The sequence below is a fragment of the Marmota marmota genome, unplaced genomic scaffold (genome assembly GCF_001458135.2).
Source record: "Marmota marmota marmota unplaced genomic scaffold, marMar, whole genome shotgun sequence".
Lineage (NCBI taxonomy): Eukaryota > Metazoa > Chordata > Mammalia > Rodentia > Sciuridae > Marmota > Marmota marmota.
Genome location: NW_026000005.1, coordinates 22,561,575 through 22,582,129, shown reverse-complemented (window position 1 = coordinate 22,582,129; position 20,555 = coordinate 22,561,575). Strand labels below are relative to the sequence as shown.

The 20,555-nt window shown below is 35.3% G+C and overlaps 1 protein-coding gene across 3 annotated transcripts in view; it reads right to left on the bottom strand.

Moving 5' to 3' along the window:
* Positions 1 to 20,555, bottom strand: part of LOC107138623 (cytochrome P450 20A1) — a 67,907-nt gene that overhangs the window by 15,516 nt on the left and 31,836 nt on the right. For all 3 annotated transcript variants that reach the window (XM_048808349.1, XM_015481286.2, XM_048808350.1), the window contains 6 exons: positions 15,772 to 15,850; positions 11,211 to 11,326; positions 10,071 to 10,125; positions 5,735 to 5,855; positions 1,211 to 1,322; positions 523 to 587 (listed from right to left, as the gene is read on the bottom strand). In XM_048808349.1, the coding sequence (XP_048664306.1) occupies positions 523 to 587; positions 1,211 to 1,322; positions 5,735 to 5,855; positions 10,071 to 10,125; positions 11,211 to 11,326; positions 15,772 to 15,850 (548 nt within the window). The remainder of the gene's footprint in view (positions 1 to 522; positions 588 to 1,210; positions 1,323 to 5,734; positions 5,856 to 10,070; positions 10,126 to 11,210; positions 11,327 to 15,771; positions 15,851 to 20,555) is intronic.

Genomic DNA, 20,555 nt, shown 5'->3' with positions numbered 1-20,555 from the left:
CACACAACATCTGTTTCTGAATTTTACTAAGGAGCTGAAAATAGTTGAGAGAAATCAAAAGGGAGGGGCAACATAAAAACAACCCATTTAGAGGCTGGGGCTGTGTCAAGTGGTAGCATGTTCGCCTAGCACGCTCGCCTAGCATGTGTGAGGCACTGGGTTCGATTCTCAGCACCACATAAAAATAAAATAAAGATATTGTGTCCACCTAAAACTAAAAAACAAAAAAATAAAAAACTACCCACTTAACAATAAAAGAATTCCAAAATTCTACTGAAATTAAAGATAGTTGGAGAGATTAGATAACTGAACAGATCTTAGGATAGAAGTAGTAATAAAAGGGACGGCAGCAGAAGATTCATGGAGACAAGAAGCAGTGAATGAACACAGAAAGGGAAGGCAGTGCTTTCTGTTGCATGTCACAGCACACTGAATTTCTCCTTAAAACACAGAAAAGGAATGAAAGCATGCAAACACACAAAAAATAGAAAATCACAAAGACAATAAACAGAAATTTCATACTTGTGTGGTGATGGCCAAGTATTAGGATCTTGAAGTACCACACCGAGCGCATAAAGAACAAGAGTCTGAAAAAAAATATCAATCTAGTTAATCAAGGCCTAACAGAGACAAAATGACTCCCAGAAAATTAGTTCATCCTAAATATCTTTTAATACAGATAATGAAACAAAATAAAAGTATATAATAATAGAAGAAAACACTTCATTATTTTGGTGATGGAGTGGGCCTACCTAAAAGTCACAAAATCTGAAAGGAAGGTAGGAATAACAGACTTAACTGTATGAAAATTTAAAATCTGCATTCAGTTAAAAACAGCAACAACAACAAAAAACCATAAATAATAGTAAAAGATAACAGGAACCGGGCATGGTGCCAAATACATGTAATCCCAGAGACTGAGGAGGCTGAGGCAGGAGGATCATATGTTTGAGATTAGCCTCAGCAACTTGTCAGACCCTAAGCAACTTAGTGAGAACCTGTCTCAAAATAAAAAATAAAGAAAGGGCTGGGGAGATAGCTCAGTGTTTAAGTGTCTCTGGATTCAAGCTCCAGTACCAAAAAAACCAAAATAAAATGAAGTAAAATAATTATCTTTCATTTAATAATGGGTAGTATTTATCGGGCACTTTATACAATTGAAAAAAAATTTAAGTAATTAAATGAGTTGAACATATCCAAAGTTTCCTACCTCTTTAGGAATAATAAATTGGTTAATTTTTCCTTCAATATCTTGAAGCCGGGCAGAAACTGGGGTCAATTTGGCAGTCCTAACAGTTTCACAAAGCACTTGCCGACAATATCTGTTTTAAAAAAAATTTAAACATATTAATGAAGTCAGTAAACATGAAATGCCACATTAACAGAATGAAGATCAAAAATCATCTCTCTATAGAAGCAGAGAAAGCATTTGATAAGATTCAATATCCCACCAGGCACAGTGGCTTACATCTGTAATCCCAGAGACTTGGGAGGTTGAGGCAGGAGGATAGCAAGTTCAAGACTAGCCTCAGCAACTCAGCAAGACATTATCTCAAAATTAAAAAAAAAAAAAAAAGACAAAAGAAATTCAACATTGCTTTTTTGTAAAAACATTGCACAAATTAAGCATGGAAGGAATGTACCTCAACAAATAAAGGCCATATATAACAAGCCAACTGTTAACATTACTTTGGGGAAAAGCTGAAAGCTTTCTGAGATCTGGAACAAGGATATCCACTTTTACCACTTTTATTGAAGACAGTACTGAAAGTCCCAGCCAGAGCAAGCAGGCGAAAGAAGAAATAAAAGGCATCAAAATTTGAAAAGAAGCAGGGCATGGTGGTGCACGCCTGTAATCCCAGCAGTTTGGGAGGCTGAGGCAGGAGGATTGAGAGTTCAAAGCCAAACTCTGAAAAAGCGAAGGGCTAAGCAACTCAGTGAGACCCTGTCTCTAAATAAGATACAAAATGGGGCTGGGGATGTGGCTAAGTGGTTGAATGCCCCTGAGTTCAATCCTCAGTACCAAAAAAAAAAAAAAAAAAAAAAAAAATTGGAAAAGAGGAATCACATTGTCACTCCTTGCAGATGATGTGATCATATATACAGAAAACCCCAAATTACACACACACACACACACACACACACACGCCTATCAGAACAAATTCAGCAAAGCTGCAGGATACAAGAATCAATATGCAAAAATAAATAGGGTTGCTATATACTAATAGCTAATGATCTGCAACAGAAACCAAGAAAGCTATCCCATTTATAATAGCTACCAAAAAAAAGAAAAAAAGAAAAGATAAAATGTAGGAATAAATTTTACCAAAAGGTCTCTAGAGTGAAAATTGTAGAATATTGATGAAATGATTGAAAAGTACACACACAAAAAATGGAAAGATATACTGTATTTGTGGGTCAGAAACTCAATATTATTAAATGTCCATATTACCCAAAGAGATCTAAAGAGTCAATGTAATCTCTGTCAAAAGACAATGGCATTCTTCACAGAACTAGAAAAAAATAATCCTTATTTGTAGGGAACCTCAAATAGCCAAAGCCATCTTGAGCAAAAAAAGAACAAAGGGGCTGGGGTTGTAGCTCAGTGGTAGAGTGCTTGCCTAGCATGTGTGAGGCACTGGGTTCGATCCTCAGCACCATATATAAATAAATAAAGGTCCATCAACAACTAGTAAAATATTAAAAAACAAAACAAAACAGGAACCTTAAAAAAAAAAAAAAGAGCAGAGAACAAAGCAGGAGGCATACTGCTTGACTTCAAAATGTATACAGAGCTACAGTAATCAAAATATCATGGTGTTGGCATAAAAATACACATGGACCAAGGAACAGAATAGAGAGCCTAGAAGTAAATCCTTGCACTGAAGAAAGCACAGTCTTTTTAATAAATGGTGCCAGGAATACTGAATATCCTCATGCAAAAGAATGAAACCAAACCCCTATCTCTCACCAGTAACAAAAATCAAGTCAAAATGAATTAAAGATATGCTTAATCTGATTTAAACATTATATAATACATATATGAATCAAAACATTATAGCACCCCATTAATATCAATAAATCAACATAATTTTTACATTTTCATATGCCAGTTAAAAATAAATTTAATAAAAAAATTAAAACAATTTTGAACATGTTTATTTTGGGAGTAGCAGTTTAAAATTTCCATACATTTTAATGTCATTCCACCACTTCTCAAACCTTCCTAATTTGAAATAATCTCATCATAATTTTTACTTGCTTAGAGATAGGTACATAAATTCCAGAAGAATAAAAATTTAAATGAAACCACATCTAGGGCTAGAGTTGTAGCTCAGTGATACAGCACACAGGAGAGGTGCTGGGTTCAATTCTTAGCGCCACATAAAAATAAAAAAAAGGTATTGTGTCCATCTACGACTATCTATATATATATAAAACAAACAAAATACACTGTAGCTGGGTGTGGTGGCACATGCCTGTAATCCCAGTGGCTCAACAGGACGAGGCAGGAGGATCGCAGTTTTGAAGCCAGCCTCAGCAACTCAGTGAGGCTCTAGGCAACTTAGTGAGACCCTGTCTCAAAACTTAAAAATTTTAAAAAAAGGCTGGGGACGTAGCTCAGTGGTCAAGTACCCTTGGGTCAATCCCTGGTACTAAAAAATTCACAAAAAAATACAAATGGCCTGAAGATAAATGAAATTATACTCAACCAATCAAAGGAGTTTTTTTTCACTTGCAAAATTGGCAAAGATGAAAAAGAATGACAATAGGCATTACTAATAAAAAGTGGAGAAAAAGACATCTCATATTCAGTTGGTGGAAGTACAAATTGGTATGACCTTTCTAATGCATAATTTGACAATATATCAAAATATTGTAATATCCTAATGAGAAAAATAAAAGCTAAAATGTACTACAATCTTGCCATAAGTCAATTCACATAAGTTTTTTTTTTTTTCTTTTTTGGTACCAGGGATTAAACACGGGGTTGCTGAACCACTGATCTACCATGCCCAGATCACTTAAATATTTTAGACATAGGATCTCACCTAATCCTTACAAAAATCCTATGGAAATTCTTATTATTCTGAATGTACAGATTTAAATTAAAAGCAACTGTTAGGTTCACACAGCAGGTAAGTGGTACTGATAGGATTCAAACACATCTGTCTTACTCGATAGCTCTTAATCTTAACCACTGTGCTGCTGTAAAATCTCCGTAAACTGTAAGTTCACTTCTAGGCACTTACTATACAGAAAGAATTAGAAATACTAACAAAAGAAGTAAGCATGGGAATGTTGTAACTATGCATAGTAATATTTCTAATATAAAAAAAGAAACAAAAGTAGGAAACATCACTTTTCCCTTCCTTTTTTGAACAAATATTTATTGGGGACCTACTCACGCTTGAAGACTGCTAGATAATGAGATACAACAGTGAACAATCCAGATAATGCCCAAGGATGTCAGAATCTTATTGACAGAGGGACAGAGAGTGCAGGGGACATATATGTTATGATAAAGGAAGTTCAGGGTATTATGAGAACACATAGCAAGAATACCTAATTGAGGGAAAGGGCTCTGCAGAGAAATAAAAACTTAGTTTAAGACCTGCAAAAAAAATTTTTGGAAGTTACCTAGAGGAGAGAGGAAAAGAAAGAATCTACACACAGAAATAGTCTATGCAAATACCAGGAAAGAAGAGTGCTGCACCCCAATGGTGGCACACGCCTGTGATTCTCCTGCCTCAGCCTCCCAAACAGCTGGGATTACAGGTGTGATCCCACATATCTTTATTTTTAAAGGGGCCTAAGTGACTGCAGTGTGCAGCCACAGGTTCCAGCAGCACTTCGGAGAATGAATTGGAGAGAAGCAATATTCAAGGCGTTCTATCACTATACTTTTGTCTTTTCTAGAATTTCATGTAAATTAAATCATACCATAGGCAGTCTTTTCTTTTTTTCCTCTCAGTACTGGGGATGGTAGGGATACTTTACCACTGAACTACATCCCCAGTCTTTTTATTTTTCACTTTGAGACAGGGTCTGGCTAAGCTGTTAAGGCTGGCTTCAAACTTGTGATCCTCCTGCTTCAGTGTCCCAAACTGCTGGAATTATAGGTGTGTGCCACTGCACTAACAGTAGAAAGTCTTTCGTTTTACTTCTTTTACTTATCATAATGATATTCACCCATTTTGCTGTGTACATTGACATTATATTTCTTTTATTATTTTGTAGTGTTACATGTTATGGTTATACCAATATTTGCTTATCTATTTAACAGTTGGTAAAAACTGAACTGATTCCATTTTTGAGCTATTTGGAATATTCTGCTATGAACATTTGCAATACTGGTCCTTACATGAACATGTTTTCATTTCTCTTGACTAATTACCTACAAGTGATTACTGACTCATATGGAAAGTGTATACTTAACTTCATAAAATTCTTCCACACTATTTCCCAACTAGCTGTACCATTGTGTATTACCACTAACAAACATGGATGTCCCAACTGCCTAACAGTAATATTTTATACAGGCTCATTAAAGGTTCCCAGAACTACTTTATTATTTAAAACAGGAGATTAAATTATCCATTCAAATCTATATGTAAATATTTGAAATCCTATAAAATTATACAGGTTTCCTAGATATTAACATTAGCTTTAAATTAGATAAACTAATTCAAATTTGCTTTTTAATGATCTCTTCTTCCTTTTTAGTTCTTACCTGAGATGCTCAATTTTCTCTGGAGTAATAGGACCCTTCCCAAATACTTGGTCTACCTCTTCATGTAGTTTTCTTTGAACTTCTTCAGAAGTAGTTAAAAAACAGATTGCCCAGGTGCACACTAAGTGAAAAATTATAACAATGAAAACAGTTAATTCATATTTGGGGCATATAACAAGAAAAAACTAGTGGTTTGGGATTTTTTAAATTTCATTTTTCCCTCCCCTGATATAGACGATACATAAGTATTACCAAAGAATAAAATTTTGACAGGATTTGTATTTCATTAAATAGAACATGAATATTTATAGAGGTTACCAAAAACAGGTAGTGCAAGTAACAAGTCATTCAATGCATTTTACCTTAGGTAAAATGATGATAGTAAACTTTCTATCTGGGGAAGAGTTCAATGTTGGTAACTGTGAGGAATGATATTGTTCACTTGACCTTGTAAAATTTAAAAGTTGACTTATCAGTTCATTCACTAATGAATGAATGACCCATATATATCAAACTAGCAGGATATTTGTCTGAATATCAATATTCTATTTTTTTTTTTTTTTTGGCTTGTAATGGTAAATACACTGGCTCCAAGAACTGTGACTGATTATTGCTTAGGACAGTCGTTCTCAAAAATCACCTGGCAGTTGGTTGACGCCACAATTTCACACGTACAGATTCTAATTTAGTAGGTCTGGGGTGAGGTCCATACATCCATACTTTTAACAAGTATGACAGTTACATCTCTTTTTTTATGTTTGTGGTATTGGGGATTTTAAACTCAGAGCCTCACACATGCTAGGCAGACGCTCTACCACTGAGACTGCCTTTGTTTTTTGGTTTTTTTTTTTTGGTACTGGGTATTGAACCCACAGGCACTTAACCACTGAGCCAAACCCCCAGCCTTTTTTTGTCTGTTATTTAGAGATGGTGTCTTGCTGAGTTGCTTAGCAACTTGCTAAATTGCTGAAGTTGGCTTTGAACTTGAGATCCTCCTGTCTCAGCCTCCCAAGCCATTGGGATTACAGGCCTGCACCACTGCACCTGGCTCTGAGACTGCCTTTTATTTCAAGACAAGTTCTCACTAAATTGCCAAGACTTGCCCTGAATTTGCAATCCTCCTGGCTTGGCCTCCCCAGAAGCAGGATTACAGATAGTTACTTTGATGAACACCTAAATTGGAAAATTGCTGGCTCATGGCTTGTTTTTGCTTTAAACTGGTTTATGCATTATAATATTCTCTGAGGAAGTGGAAATGTAAGAAAGTTACATTTAGAACAAAAAACAAAGGAAATAGAGTAGTTATATTCCTTTAGGGATCGACTGGGATTAGAATTAAGGAATGAAACCATCCTGTCATATACAAGCTGACACTATGTGTAACTCCACTTTTTCTAAGTCAGATACTTTTTGAATGCTATGGTAACCTTTTAAAAACAATATTTACTGTTTAGTCGCAATTGGGCACAATATCTCTATTTCACTTATTTATTTTTACGTGGTGCTGAGGATCGAACCCAGGGCCTCACAAGTGATAGGCGATCGCTCTACAGCTGAGCCAGAACTCCAGCCCTGCTATAGTAACTTTTACCTCTACTTACCAATCATCTGCTTCTTGGAGTAAAGACTGACTCAAAGCTAATTTTCTATTTTTAATTTTTATTTTTGCAGTGGTAGGAATGAAACCCAGAGCCTCATACATGTTGCACACTCTATCACTGAGCTACAGCCCCAGCCCTAAAGTTAATTTAAAAAATTTTTTTTTGTCTGAATCACCAATTACTCATATTGTTCACATTAAAATAGTGAGCTACCTGGCACTCAATCATTCATGAATTACTACTACCTGTCTTTAAATTTTCCCTACATATATTTCTTCATTTTGGCTTTTGAGTGAACTACAGAATTTCTATTTCACAAGTGGTGTGAAAACTTGTGCAGTGCACCATGTGTATATGTAGTACAATTTTACAACTGAAGGAATTAGCACAAAGATTTGCATAAAATAGCACTCATATGCTCTGACTGCCTCTATTATCACTTACAAGTAATATAACCAGATAAGCTTAATAATCTTAAATACTGACTTTTTAAAAAAAATTAATTAATTTATTCTGTTTAGGTATATATGACAGCAGAATGCATTTTGACTCACTGTACACCAATGCAGCACAACTCTTCATTTGGTTATACAAGATGTAGTGTCGAACCATATGTGCTATCATACATGTACCTAGGGTAATAATGTTCATCTCATTCCACATTTTTCCTGCCCCTATCAACACCCCACTACTTCCTCCCCTTTGCCCAATCAAAGTTCCTCCATTTTTCCCATCCCCCCTCCCATTATGGATCAGCATCCACTTATCAGAGAGAACATTCGGCCTTTGGTTTTGGAGATTGGCTTAGTTCACTTAGCATGATATTCTCCAACTCCATCCATTTACCTGCAAATGTCATAATTTTATTCTCTTTTATTGCTGAGTAACATTCCATTGTGTATATATACCACAGTTTCTTTATCTGTTCATCTATTGAAGGACATCTAGGTTGCTTCCACAGTTTGGCTATTGTGAATTGAGCTGCTATGAACATTGATGTGGCTGTGTCACTATAGTATTCTAATTTTAAGTCCTTTGGGTATACACTGAGGAGTGGGATAGCTGGGTCAATGATGGTTCCATTCTAAGTTTTCTTAGAAATCTCCATACTGCTTTACAGATTGGTTGCATCAATTTTCAGTCCCACCAACATCAAACATTGGCTTTTCTTGCAGAACTCAATTACAAAGTATGACAGGTTGCGGATATAGTTCAGTGGTAGAGCATTTACCTGTATTTACAAGGCCATGAAGACATTTAATGTTCTTTAAATATAAAACTGACCAGAAATTGGGCACAATGGCACACGTCTGTAATTCCAGTGACCCAGAAGGCTGAGACAGGAGGATGGCAAGTTCAAGGCCAGCAAATTAACAAGACCTTGTCTCAAAATACAATAAAAAGGCTCAGAAGGCTGAGGCAGGAGGATCACAAGTTCAAAGCCAGCTTCAGCAACTCAACAAGACTCCATCTCTAAATAAAATACAAAAAGGGCTGGGGATGTAGCTCGGTGGTTAAGTGTCCCTGGGTTCAATCCCCGTACCAAATAAATAAATAGGGATGGGGATGTAGCTCAGTGGTAGCAAACAAATACTCTTGAAAACTCCCTAAAAACTGAAAATCAGATTAAAAGATCAATTCAACCTGGAAACAGTCCCTTTTTGTGGTAACCAGAATACCATTGATTCAGATTTTCTGAAGTTTTCAAGCCAGCTAGGCAAGCACTCTACCACTGAGCTATACTCCCAGCCCCTTCAAAGAATTTTTTTTTTTTAGAGAGAGAGAGAGAGAGAGATAATTTTTTAATATTTATTTTTTAGTTATCGGCGGACACAACATCTTTGTTTGTATGTGGTGCTGAGGATTGAACCCGGGCCGCACGCATGCCAGGCGAGCGCGCTACCGCTTGAGCCACATTCCCAGCCTAAAGATATATTTTTAATGTAATAACATTTTTGAAATAAGTGAGGATTATTTAAGAAGATAAATACATTATTCTTAACACATGCTTGCATATATTTCATTTAATCTATAATATCTGGACAAAATAATCATGGGAAGTTTACATATATACTCATCATTTTACAGAAAACTTCCCTAAACAGAAAGAGCTATCAATGTAATCCTCCCAGTGAAAATAAATTTTCTAGATTTTAAACTGCTACCTTAAATCCCTCCTATAAGCATTTATCTTATATATGTCTATAAACACTTTTATAAATACAGTACAAATGAACAGTACTCCATTAATCTAAAAACCAGCAAGGAAACTTAAAGCATACATCTTAGAATTTTAAATAAAAATCACCTTCAATTCCAACAAGAGAGGAATTCTTTTAGATCATGATTTCTGTGGCCTACATCCTCTGTTGGAGACCTTAATAACAGCAGACTGGCTTGAAGTCAGTGAAAAGCAGCAGCAGGAAATGGAAAAGCTCACTGTTCAGCTGGAAAGGTGTCAATAGCAGTTCATTTTAAAGGCACTAACTAGAATTCACAATCTATAAAATGTGTCAAGAAATTTATAGCAATCTTCAGAGGTGGCATTGAGCACTTCAGGTAAAAAAAAAAAAAAAAAAAAAGTAGGGGGAACCTGTGTGAATCAAGCCTTTAAACAAGAATAATAAGCAGGGAAGGAAATTATAAAGAGGTCTTGCAAACAGTGTTTATTTTAGAATAGCTGTAGCCTTGTGTACTTTGTAATCCATCTGAAAAAGACATCAATTTATACTTACATTTCGCAGTTATTATGCAACCAGCCAGAGAAAATATCATACTGTCTTCTAGGACCTAGGACACAAAATTAAGTTTAGAAAGTATGAAATGTGGGCTGGGGCTGTAGCTCAATGGCAGAGCATTTGCATAGCACGTGTGAGGCACTGGGTTCCATCCTTAGCACAGCATAAAAATAAGCAAATAAAATAAAGGCATTCTGTCCATATACAATTACAAAAAAAATAAAAATAAAAAAAATAAAGGTATGAAATGTCAGTTGGCCTGTATTAGACCCTATTCACATAATCTAGAATATTTAAGCAGGGTCAACAAAAATTTTTTTAAAAGTATATTATCTTATTACCATGTTTTAACAAAAAAAAAATCTGTATAATGTGAAAACTAACCTAAATACTGCACTATGTTTTTGATGCAATAAAATCCGCATTTTTCTGTTGGTAATATTACTGGCTTATGTTATACCTTGAAAACTGGTTCAGTTCTATTTTTATGGCTTGGCCTGAGGCACCAAATAGAGAAAGAATAGAGAAGAGCTGACACGGTGCTCAGAACCTGACTCAATTTCTGCACCAAAAGGGCTGGGGATGTAGCTAGAAAATCATTCTGGCTACCAGGACTTCCATGTGTCAAATGGAAGAAGATTCCAAAGAGGAATGAATGTGGCGATGATGACATTCCTGTCCTTTGCCTGACATACCATAAATGCAGTGGTGTGCTAACAGTAATAGTTGAGCACAGTGAACAAGCCCAGGTGCCACACCTGGTCATATCGACAGAGGGACTCAGTCTATGAGGGCTACATAAGTCCTCCTCTGTTATCATTACAGAATTTTAACTCAATATTTGCTTGCCCAACTTTTTTTTTTTTTTTTGGTGATGCTGGGGATTGAACCAAGAACCTTGTGCATGTGAAGCAAGCACTCTACCAACTGAGCTACATCCCCAGCCCCTAGCTTACCCAAATATTAAATAATATATTGCTTCTTCAAAGAGCTAAATAATGAGATTGAATACTTGGGCCATTTATGATGTGTAATAAGAGAGAAGCCACTGAGTTTCCAGGAGGGCATCTGCATTACAGTGAATTTGATAAACATTTAACAATTTTTTATTTGATAAACATTTAACAATTACATCACCTGTTGGTCATTAAGGTTTCCCTGTACTAAGGAGTCAATGAAAATATGTTGACTGAAGTTCCTTCCTTTTCGTTCTTTTATGATTTTCTTTAAAACAGATTCCAATTGCATGAGGGCTTAGAGAAGAAACACAAAGAACATTTAGAATACAAGCAGTTGTGGGGATTCAACTTTTTTTTTTTTTTTTTGATACCAGGAACTGAACCCAGGGGTGCTTAAGCACTGAGCCACATCCTCAGAACTTTTTTGTATTTTATTTTGAGACAGGGCCTCACTGAGTTCTTTAGGGCCTTGCTAAGGTGCTGAGCCTGGCTTTGAACTCACAATCCTCCTGCCTCAGCCTCCTAAACTGCTGGGATTACAGGCGTGCGCTACCATAACAGGCAGGATTCAAGTTTTTGAAAATTAATTCTGCACAATGTTCCCACATGCAGAATAAAACCTTTAAAGGTAGTAAACAACAATTTAAAAAGATAATTTATATTGAAAGTTGTCTACTTCTTTCCCCCTTCTTTTTGTTCAATTTAAGATGCATTCCCAAAAGTACATAAAACTATAAGTACAGTCCAAGGAATAAATACAAACACCCACATCATTTTCACCCAAGTCAAGAAGTGGGCTCTAGTCTTAAGGCTTTAAATCTAATTACTGAACACTTCCATATTTTTGCTTTTCATCCAGACATCTTTCCCCAAAGCTCCAGACTCAGATTTAAAAACAAATTTAACATCTTTAATGGGAGGTCTGAAGCATATTAATAAAAACATAACCAACATGCTGAACTTTTGACAATTTCAACAAAACCTGTATCTTTCCGCAGTCGCCCTCATCTTATTCTTTACTAATATAACCTCATTTTCAAGTTAATCAGGCCTAACACCTTATTTTCTCCCCCCTTTTACTCCACATTTAACCTGTCAATCAATGTTTCTGGTTATTTTCTCAAAATACGTAATTAATTTTTTATTGCTATTTTGTTCTTTATTTTCCATTGTCTGACGCCTGGTCCTAGTCACATCATCTCTCTTGCCTGCTTCTCTGCAATAGCCCTGTAATTAGTCTCCCCACTTCTGCTCTGGGCTCCTGTAGTCCATCACAAGAGCCAGGCTGATGCTTTACTAAAATATAACTCAGATCATAATTCTGCTAAAGCCATCCACTGGCATCCTATCACACAGTAACAACCTACTCATACAATGGCCTATAACCCACACACATTCTGTTACTCTCTCCAGTCTTCTGAGTTCACCTGCTTCTGCTCCTTTTGCAACCACTTCACATTAGCCATACTGGATTCAAATATACCAGGAAGAGTCCCATCTCAAAGACTTTGCAATTGTATTTCCTTTACACAAAATAATCTTCCTTTGGACATCTGAGCATTCACACAATATGCAACTATTTGCTCAAAAATAATCTCATCTTGGTGAGGCCTGTCCTAATACTTACTTAAAATTGTAACCTCTCTACCTCCTGATAGTTTTATTTTTTTCTACAGCATTTTTTACTTTTTAACACTCTATTCAATTTACTTTAGACCCTTGTCTGTCTCTTCCCACTAGAATGTGGAGCCATAAGGGCATGATTTTTTATGTTTACTGACATTTCCCCGCACCTAAAACATGTCAGAATATTACAAAATTTCATTAAATATATATAAAACTGAATGAATTTGATACATCAGTGGTGAAAATGAGCATAAATCAGTAATACCCAAACTTTGTTACACATTAGAATCACGTGGGAAGCTTTTTTAAAAAATAGTAATTCACAAGTCACACATTATACCAAGTAAATCTGAATGCTTGCAGGTAGAGGGAAGGCTTCAATATATATTTTAAAAATCCAGTGTGTAGCAATATTTGGGAATTACTGTTATACATTCTCAGTACTATAAGTACATTAGAATAATTTGGAGAGCACTTCCAAAATAATCTGACTGATTCCCAGGGCTTTGGAGAAATTAGTCCTGAAAAGGGCCGATGATCAAGTTTTGTTTTAAGTTCCCCAAGGGATTCTAATGTGCAGGTGTTAGGGCAGGCCTAAAATGGCTGTAGTTGGGCTCCCTCACTGAGATTTCCTGCAGATTATGTTATGTTATGTTTTAAATGTGGAGCCAGGGTTGAGAACCTGCTATGTTATAGGTTAGTCACAGCCAGAAACACTTTGATTCTGTATATATACTCAAGATCATAAACACTGACTTGTGAGCATGAGCCCCCTTATGTAACCTGTTGGCAATGGGTCTTCTTTGTTTGACCTACATATAAAAAAGGCCTATGGAAAAGACTCCAGGGCTAAATAGAGGCAAATTGGAACTGGCTGGGTGCTAAAGCTGAAACTGGAGGCTGAATAAAGCATGTCTACTATCCTAACTGTCTTGCACCTTCTTTCACCTGCTGGAAGTCAAATCTTTTTCCTAGGTTAGAGACCCCACATGACAGCAGGACAAGTTGGGAATTAGTTGAACAAAGGAAGCTTTGCTCTACTCATGGGATTCCATTGATAGGTACCAAAACATAATTATTTTCAATAAAAGCTCAAATTTGATTTATGTCCATGTGATAGGCCAAGGAACATATACAGACAATCTATTTTTATTTGGAATAAAAAAATATTAAATTTTCATTTTATGTTAATTTAACTAATATCTCTGAAATACTTTTTTTTTTTAATCAAGAGTACTTAATCCAAATCATCCATAAAGATAATCAGAATGGTAATAAAAACCAAATTGTGTCCATTAAAAGACTTTTTAAAAAAATTTCTGTTGGACATCAAGGTAATCACTAGAATACCAAGCTAATGAGGATAGGGAGTTTATCTCCTGTGCCTAGAATAGGGCCTAGTACATAGTAAACCACAATAAAAATTTGTTAAAAGAATGAAGAGAGGGCTGGGGTTGTAGCCCAGTGGTGGAGTGCTTGACTCGTGTGCGTGAGGCGCTGGGTTCGATCCTCAGCACCACATAAAAATAAATAAATAAAATAAAAATATTGTGTCCATCTACAACTAAAAATAGTTAAAAAAAAAGAACGAAGGAAGAGAATCTTGTGAAGCAACAGTATTATACATGAAAATAACCATTATTCCAATGCAGCCCATATTTTTGTTTGTTTTTGAGACAGGGTCCAGGGTCCTATTATAGAAAGAGAGCAAGGTTCTTTTTGTTGTTGTTTTTTGTTTTTTCTTTTGGTGATGCTAGGGATTGAACTCAGGGCCTTGTGCATGCTAAGCAAGCACTCTAACAACTAAGCTATATCCCCAGCCTAAGACAGGGTCTTATTATGTTGGCCATGCTAGCCTCAACTCCTGGGCTCAAGCAATCCTGCCACCCCAGCCTCCCCAATAGCTGGGACTACAGACACAAGCCACTAGGCTCAGCAAGACTATGCATTTGAATTTACTCTGCCTGCTTCCAAGAAAAGGAATAGAAGCAGGTCAGAATAAAAATATTAAAACATTAAAACCAATCAACCATTGACAGAAAATACAGAACAACAACAACAAAAGACCAAGAGAAAATAAATTGGGGAAGCTATCCTAAACTAAAGTTGCTATTTTTTAGTGTAAATATTATAAAGTCATAATTAATGCCGAACAATTTTGAAAATATTTTTACTCAGTGTTTTAATGGCAAGAATTTTTTGTTGCTATTTTTTTTTGTTTTTCACAAATAGCTATATATTACTTAATCATATTGACATTATTTTCTTAGCAATTCCTATAATGTTGGACTCTTAAGTTTATTTTCAGTTTTCTATTTACAGAAATAGTATTACAGGGGCTGGAGTGGTGGCTCAGTGGCAGAGCGCCTGCCTATCATGTGCAAGGCACTGGGTTCGATTCTCAGCCCCACATAAATACATAAAATAAAAGTCCATTGACAACTAAAAATTATTAAAAAAAAAAAAAAAGAAATAATATTACAAAAAATAAGGAACAAGAGTAAAGCCTAGGGACAGAGAACTTGACTAGTATGTTCTAGGTCCTAGGTTTGATCCCCAGCACTACACACATAAAAATATTCATGAATATTTTCTTTTTTATTTTAAAGAGAGAGAGAGAGAGAGAGAGAATTTTTTAATATTTATTTTTCAGTTTTTGGCAGACACAACATCCTTGTTTGTATGTGGTGCTGAGGATCGAACCCGGGCCGCACGCATGCCAGGCGAGCGCGCTACCGCTTGAGCCACATCCCCAGCCCGAATATTTTCTTTTTTCTAGATATTTTATCCATTATTTATGACTCTAATATGTACTGTCAAACTACCTTTTTAGGATTATACCCTTATGTTTTTCATGAATCTAGCAGAGTGTACTCATTTTGCAGTGAGTACTAGAGTATCTTTGTACTTACTCCCTACTTTTTCTTCTCTTTTGTTAAAAAACCAGAAACCAAACCAAACAAAAACCTTGTATTATAGAAAACGTAGGACAAAAAGCATAAAGAGAACAAAAATTTATATGACTTGTAATCTCACTATTCAGATATAACCCTAGTAAAACTGGGGCACATATCTTTTTGTCCTTATTAAAAATGAAGAATGACCAAACTTACCATCTTCATATTGTTTTTTCCGAGTTGCACTTTTATCAAGTGACCCATCTAGAAAGCCTTTTCCAATCTCAGACCAAACCTGAAAATAGGAAAACATGTATCTATTATCTGTTATGCACATTTTAAAAATTGTATCCACATTTTCTAAATATAGAACAATGTAAACTAATAAGTAAGAAACTCTTCCCTCACCAACAACTCCAATGATTAAGTCCTCCCTTTTAAGTGACTGCATAACCATTAACTCCATAGTTTGTAGGACAGGGAATCAAATATATTTCAATGGTTTCAGTCAAGGCACTTTCAAACAAATTACAACTGGAAAGTGAAAAGTTCCTTCTTTAAAAAAAGAAAAAAAAAAAAAAGCTTTGTGAGAACACTTAATTGACTTGCTTCCCAAATTGTGATCTTTGGAGCCACATTATAAGAACACCTGAAAACATGTTAGAAATCTAGAATTTTTGCCCCACCACTGACTCTACTAAATCAGAACTAGCCTAATGCAATTCTCCAGGAACTAGGGAGAATATTAACCTAGAAGAATTTTGGATCAAAACATTGCCTTAATAAAAACAATAAAGATAATAATGTCTAACATTTACTAATTAAAAAAAAGAAAAGAAAAAAACCCATAGGAACAGAGGAGAAATGATAGAGCAGCACAGTGTATCCTCCATTTTTTCTTTTACTTAATGGCATAAGTAGATAAATAAAAATTCATAGATAATTACAAATTTTTACATCACCTGAAATATTGATAATCATTGGGTGAGGCCCAGAAAGGGTTAAAAATTAATCTAACATTAGAAATAATTAGCTTGCCTAGCGTGCATGAGGGTCAATTCTCAGCACCACATAAAAATAAATAAATAAAGGTATTGTGTCCAACTACAACTAAAAAATAAACATTAAAAAAAAAAAGGAAGAATTAGCAGCCTAATAGGCTTCCACTGTTTCAAAATTGGATGATTCTCTCATTAAAAACCTAACTTGATTACAACAGAAAAGCTCTGAGCCAGGCACAGTAGACCATGACTGTAATCCCAGCTATGCAGAAGGCTGGGTGAGGCAGGAGGATGGAAAGTTTGGAGCCAGCCTCAATAATTTAGCAAGACCCTCTCTCAAAATAAGAGGGCAAGGGCGGGGGTGGGGATGGGGTGGGGTGGGGGAGCGCCTGGGGATATAGCTCAGTTGGTACAGTGCTTGTGGCACATGTACAGGCCCTGGGTCAATCCCCAGCACTACAAAAAAAAAAAAAAAAAGCGGCTGGGGTTATAGCTCAGTGGTAGAGTATCTCTGGGTTCAATCCTCAGTACTGCAAAAAAATAAAAATAAGGCTCTGAAAAACTTGGGGAAAAAATATAACACTTATTAATCAATGGCTAAGTATTTAAAAAACAGTAAAAGAGTTAAGGTTCTTAACTCTTACCTTAATCTATATACTTTTCAGATTACTTGAATGTTCAAAAAAAAAAATGGGCTGGGATGTAGCTCAGTTGGTAGACTGCTTGCCTCACATGCACAAGGCACTGGATTCAATCCCCAGCACCACATACAAACACACACAAACTAGTAAAAGTACTATAAAATTAAAAGTAAATGTTTTTATTAGGAATATCCTTAAAGAGTGTTTCTAAAGGAGTCTCTAGGCATGACATAGAACACAGGACAGAATCCATAAGGAAAAATATGAATTGATTAAGCCACATAAAAATATTAACATTTGTGATAGTGAAAAAACACTACAAATAAAAGTAAAAGCAAATGAAATACAAAAATAAGGCGCTCTACAGATTATTAAGAAAAAGAAACATACCAACATAAATATTACAAAATACATGAGAAAGCATTTCACAAAAACAATATGAATGTTTGACAAAATTATAAAGACACATTTAACCTCATAGACGATTTTTAAAATGTAACTTAATAATGAAATACCTTTTTTGGGGGTGGATTAAACCCTGGCCACTTTATCATGATATACACCCCTCAATCCTTTTTTTAAACATTTTTTTAAGTTGTAGGTGGACACATACCCCTATTTTATTTTTATGTGGTGCTGAGGATTGAACCCAGTGATCCACACATGCTAGACAAGCTGTCTACCACTGAGCCACAAACTCCAGCCCAGCTCCCAGTCCTTTTATTTTAAGACAAAGTCCTGCTGAATTACTGAGGATCTTGCTAAATTGCTAAGGCTAGCCTTGAACTTGCAATCCTCCTGCCTCAGCCTCCCTTGTACCTGGGATTATAGATGTGTACCACTGCACTTAGCATAAAATGTCTTTTTTACTTATTACATAGACAAATATTTAATGGACCACTGATCTAAATGTTGTCAAAAGAACTGGGAAAGAGTACACTAATATTGGTGGGGAAATAATTAGGGGAATGTTTTTGGAGGGCAGTTCAGAAACACAGACTGCAACTGAATCTGAGGTGTACATTTTTTCACACCAGTAAATAAGTATGCATTTTAAAACTCATGACATCTGCCAACTATTATCAGCAATGTAGATGAAGTTGTCATTACCTCTGAATTCACAAACTGCTTATTATTACTGGTGCATGACTGGAACAATGGCAACCCCTTGGTGTTACAGACATTAAAAGATCATTTGAGGAATTATATTAAGTTCTGCTTATCATCTAAGAATTTTCTTTGTCAGCTTCTCATAACATTAGTAACAGATTCCTACACAAGAAGATGTACTTTCTTTCTTTCCTTTTTTTTTTTTTGTACCAGGGATTAAACCTAGGGCATTTAAAGGCTAAGCCACATCTCCGGCCCTTTTTATATTTTATTTAGAGACAGGGTCTTACTAAGTTGCTTAGGGACTCACTAAGTTGCTGAGACCGGCTTTGAACTCCTACCTCAGCCTCATGAGACACTGGGATTACAGCATGCACCACCGTGCTCGGCCCCATACTTTGAATCTACTCAAAATATCAGATAATTCCAAAATGATAGATATTTACCAGAATAATGGTCCTGTACTTTCTAAAAATGTTGATGTCAAAGCAAATAAACAAACAAAAGACTGAGAAACTGTCCATATTAAAGAAGTTTGATCACTAAAGGTAATGAGCAATGACCTAAGCTGAGCCTTGAGTTTGGGGAAGAGGAAACTATAAGAGCATTACTGGGATAACTGAAGAAATTTGAATATAGATTCTGGATGAGCTAACAGGATTGTATCAGTGTTAAACTTAACAAGTTGTCACTATATAAGAAAATATCCTTGTTTTAGGAAATACAGACTGAGGATATTCAGAGATAAAACATCCATTTTTGCTCTTAGATAGTTCTGGAAAGGGGGAAGGAAAGGATACATAGATGGATTGGATGTATGAATGAATGTATGGGTAGACAGACAAACAGACGGACAAATGCATAAAAAAATCAAATGGAACAAAATGTAAACAACCACTGTATTGGGTTGTAAAGGGTATGTGGGAGTTCCTGTATAAGCTGTAACTTTTCTGTAAGTTTGAATAAATTTCTGCTTTGAAGTTATATGGAAAGAAAGAAAAGGGAAGAAAAGGAAAATAGCATAGAAACATGTAGGATATCAGTGGTTAGAAGAAAATCTTGGAAGCAATGGTAGAAGTTTCTTTTTAAAAATGCTCTTTTGTCAACAATTAAATTTAAAAATTGATTCTTCATTAAATGAGAAGATATTTTAGGAAATACCTAGCCAATTTCTTTTGCCAAGGGACATAGCATAGTTTATTCCAGGAAGTGGAATTTAAAATGATTTTCAGGAAGACCACAGGTCTGAGACCAGCCTCAGCAACTTAGCAAGACAATGTCTTGAGAGGAAAAAATAAAAAGGGCTGGGGATGTAGCTTAGTGGTACAATCCACTAGTATCTCCAGGTACAATCCCTAGTATTAGTACTGCCAAAAAAATATTTTCCACTTTAGTTTTTAAAAAAATATTTATTTTTTAGTTATAGATGAACACAATATATTTATTTTATTATTTTTTTAATGTGTGCTGAGGATTGAACCCAGTGCTTCACTCATGCTAGGCGAGCGCTCTACCTCTGAGCCACAACCCCAGCCCCCCCACTTTAATTTTTATATGCCTGAATATATAAAAGTTTTATGAAAAAAAATTTTTTTGTTTTGTGTTTTAAACCATCAGACAAAAGCAGTGAGGTTATTTTAACAGCAAAAAGTATATTATTAAACAGAGACAGGGTATTAACCTACAGTTTCTGGAGAGTTTTGTTTAGAACACATTATTTAGATTAAGATTATTCAATCTTTTTTATACATTTTAATAAAGGGAATAATTTCTCAGATCTGAAATGTGGTAGATTTCAACAAAATAATCTAAATATGATTTCAACTAAATAATCTAATGTTGAGACTGATTTAAAAAAGAAAAAATTCCATATATGAATCTAGAAAAGGCAAACAATAATTCAGTTACAGATTGAATTTTCTTGCTTCTAATCATATTTACCTCATTAGTATTTTTATGTTCCACTGACTTTGTTGAACTTCTTCCTATGTATGACATAATCTAGTTCTATTAAGCACAGTTTGTCTCCTTATTCTAGAATTCAATATTACTTTTATAACATACTATTAAGTATTAAAAGAAAAATTATTTAGTCACATACTTTTTACATTTCAAAAAGTATTTGCTTAAAAAAAGCAATTCTTGGGGTTGGGGATTTAACTCAGTGTCAGAGCACTTGTCTAGCATGCACAAAGCCCTGAGTTTGAACCTAGGCAAAAAAAAGTAATTTTTAGCTGGGCATAGTGGC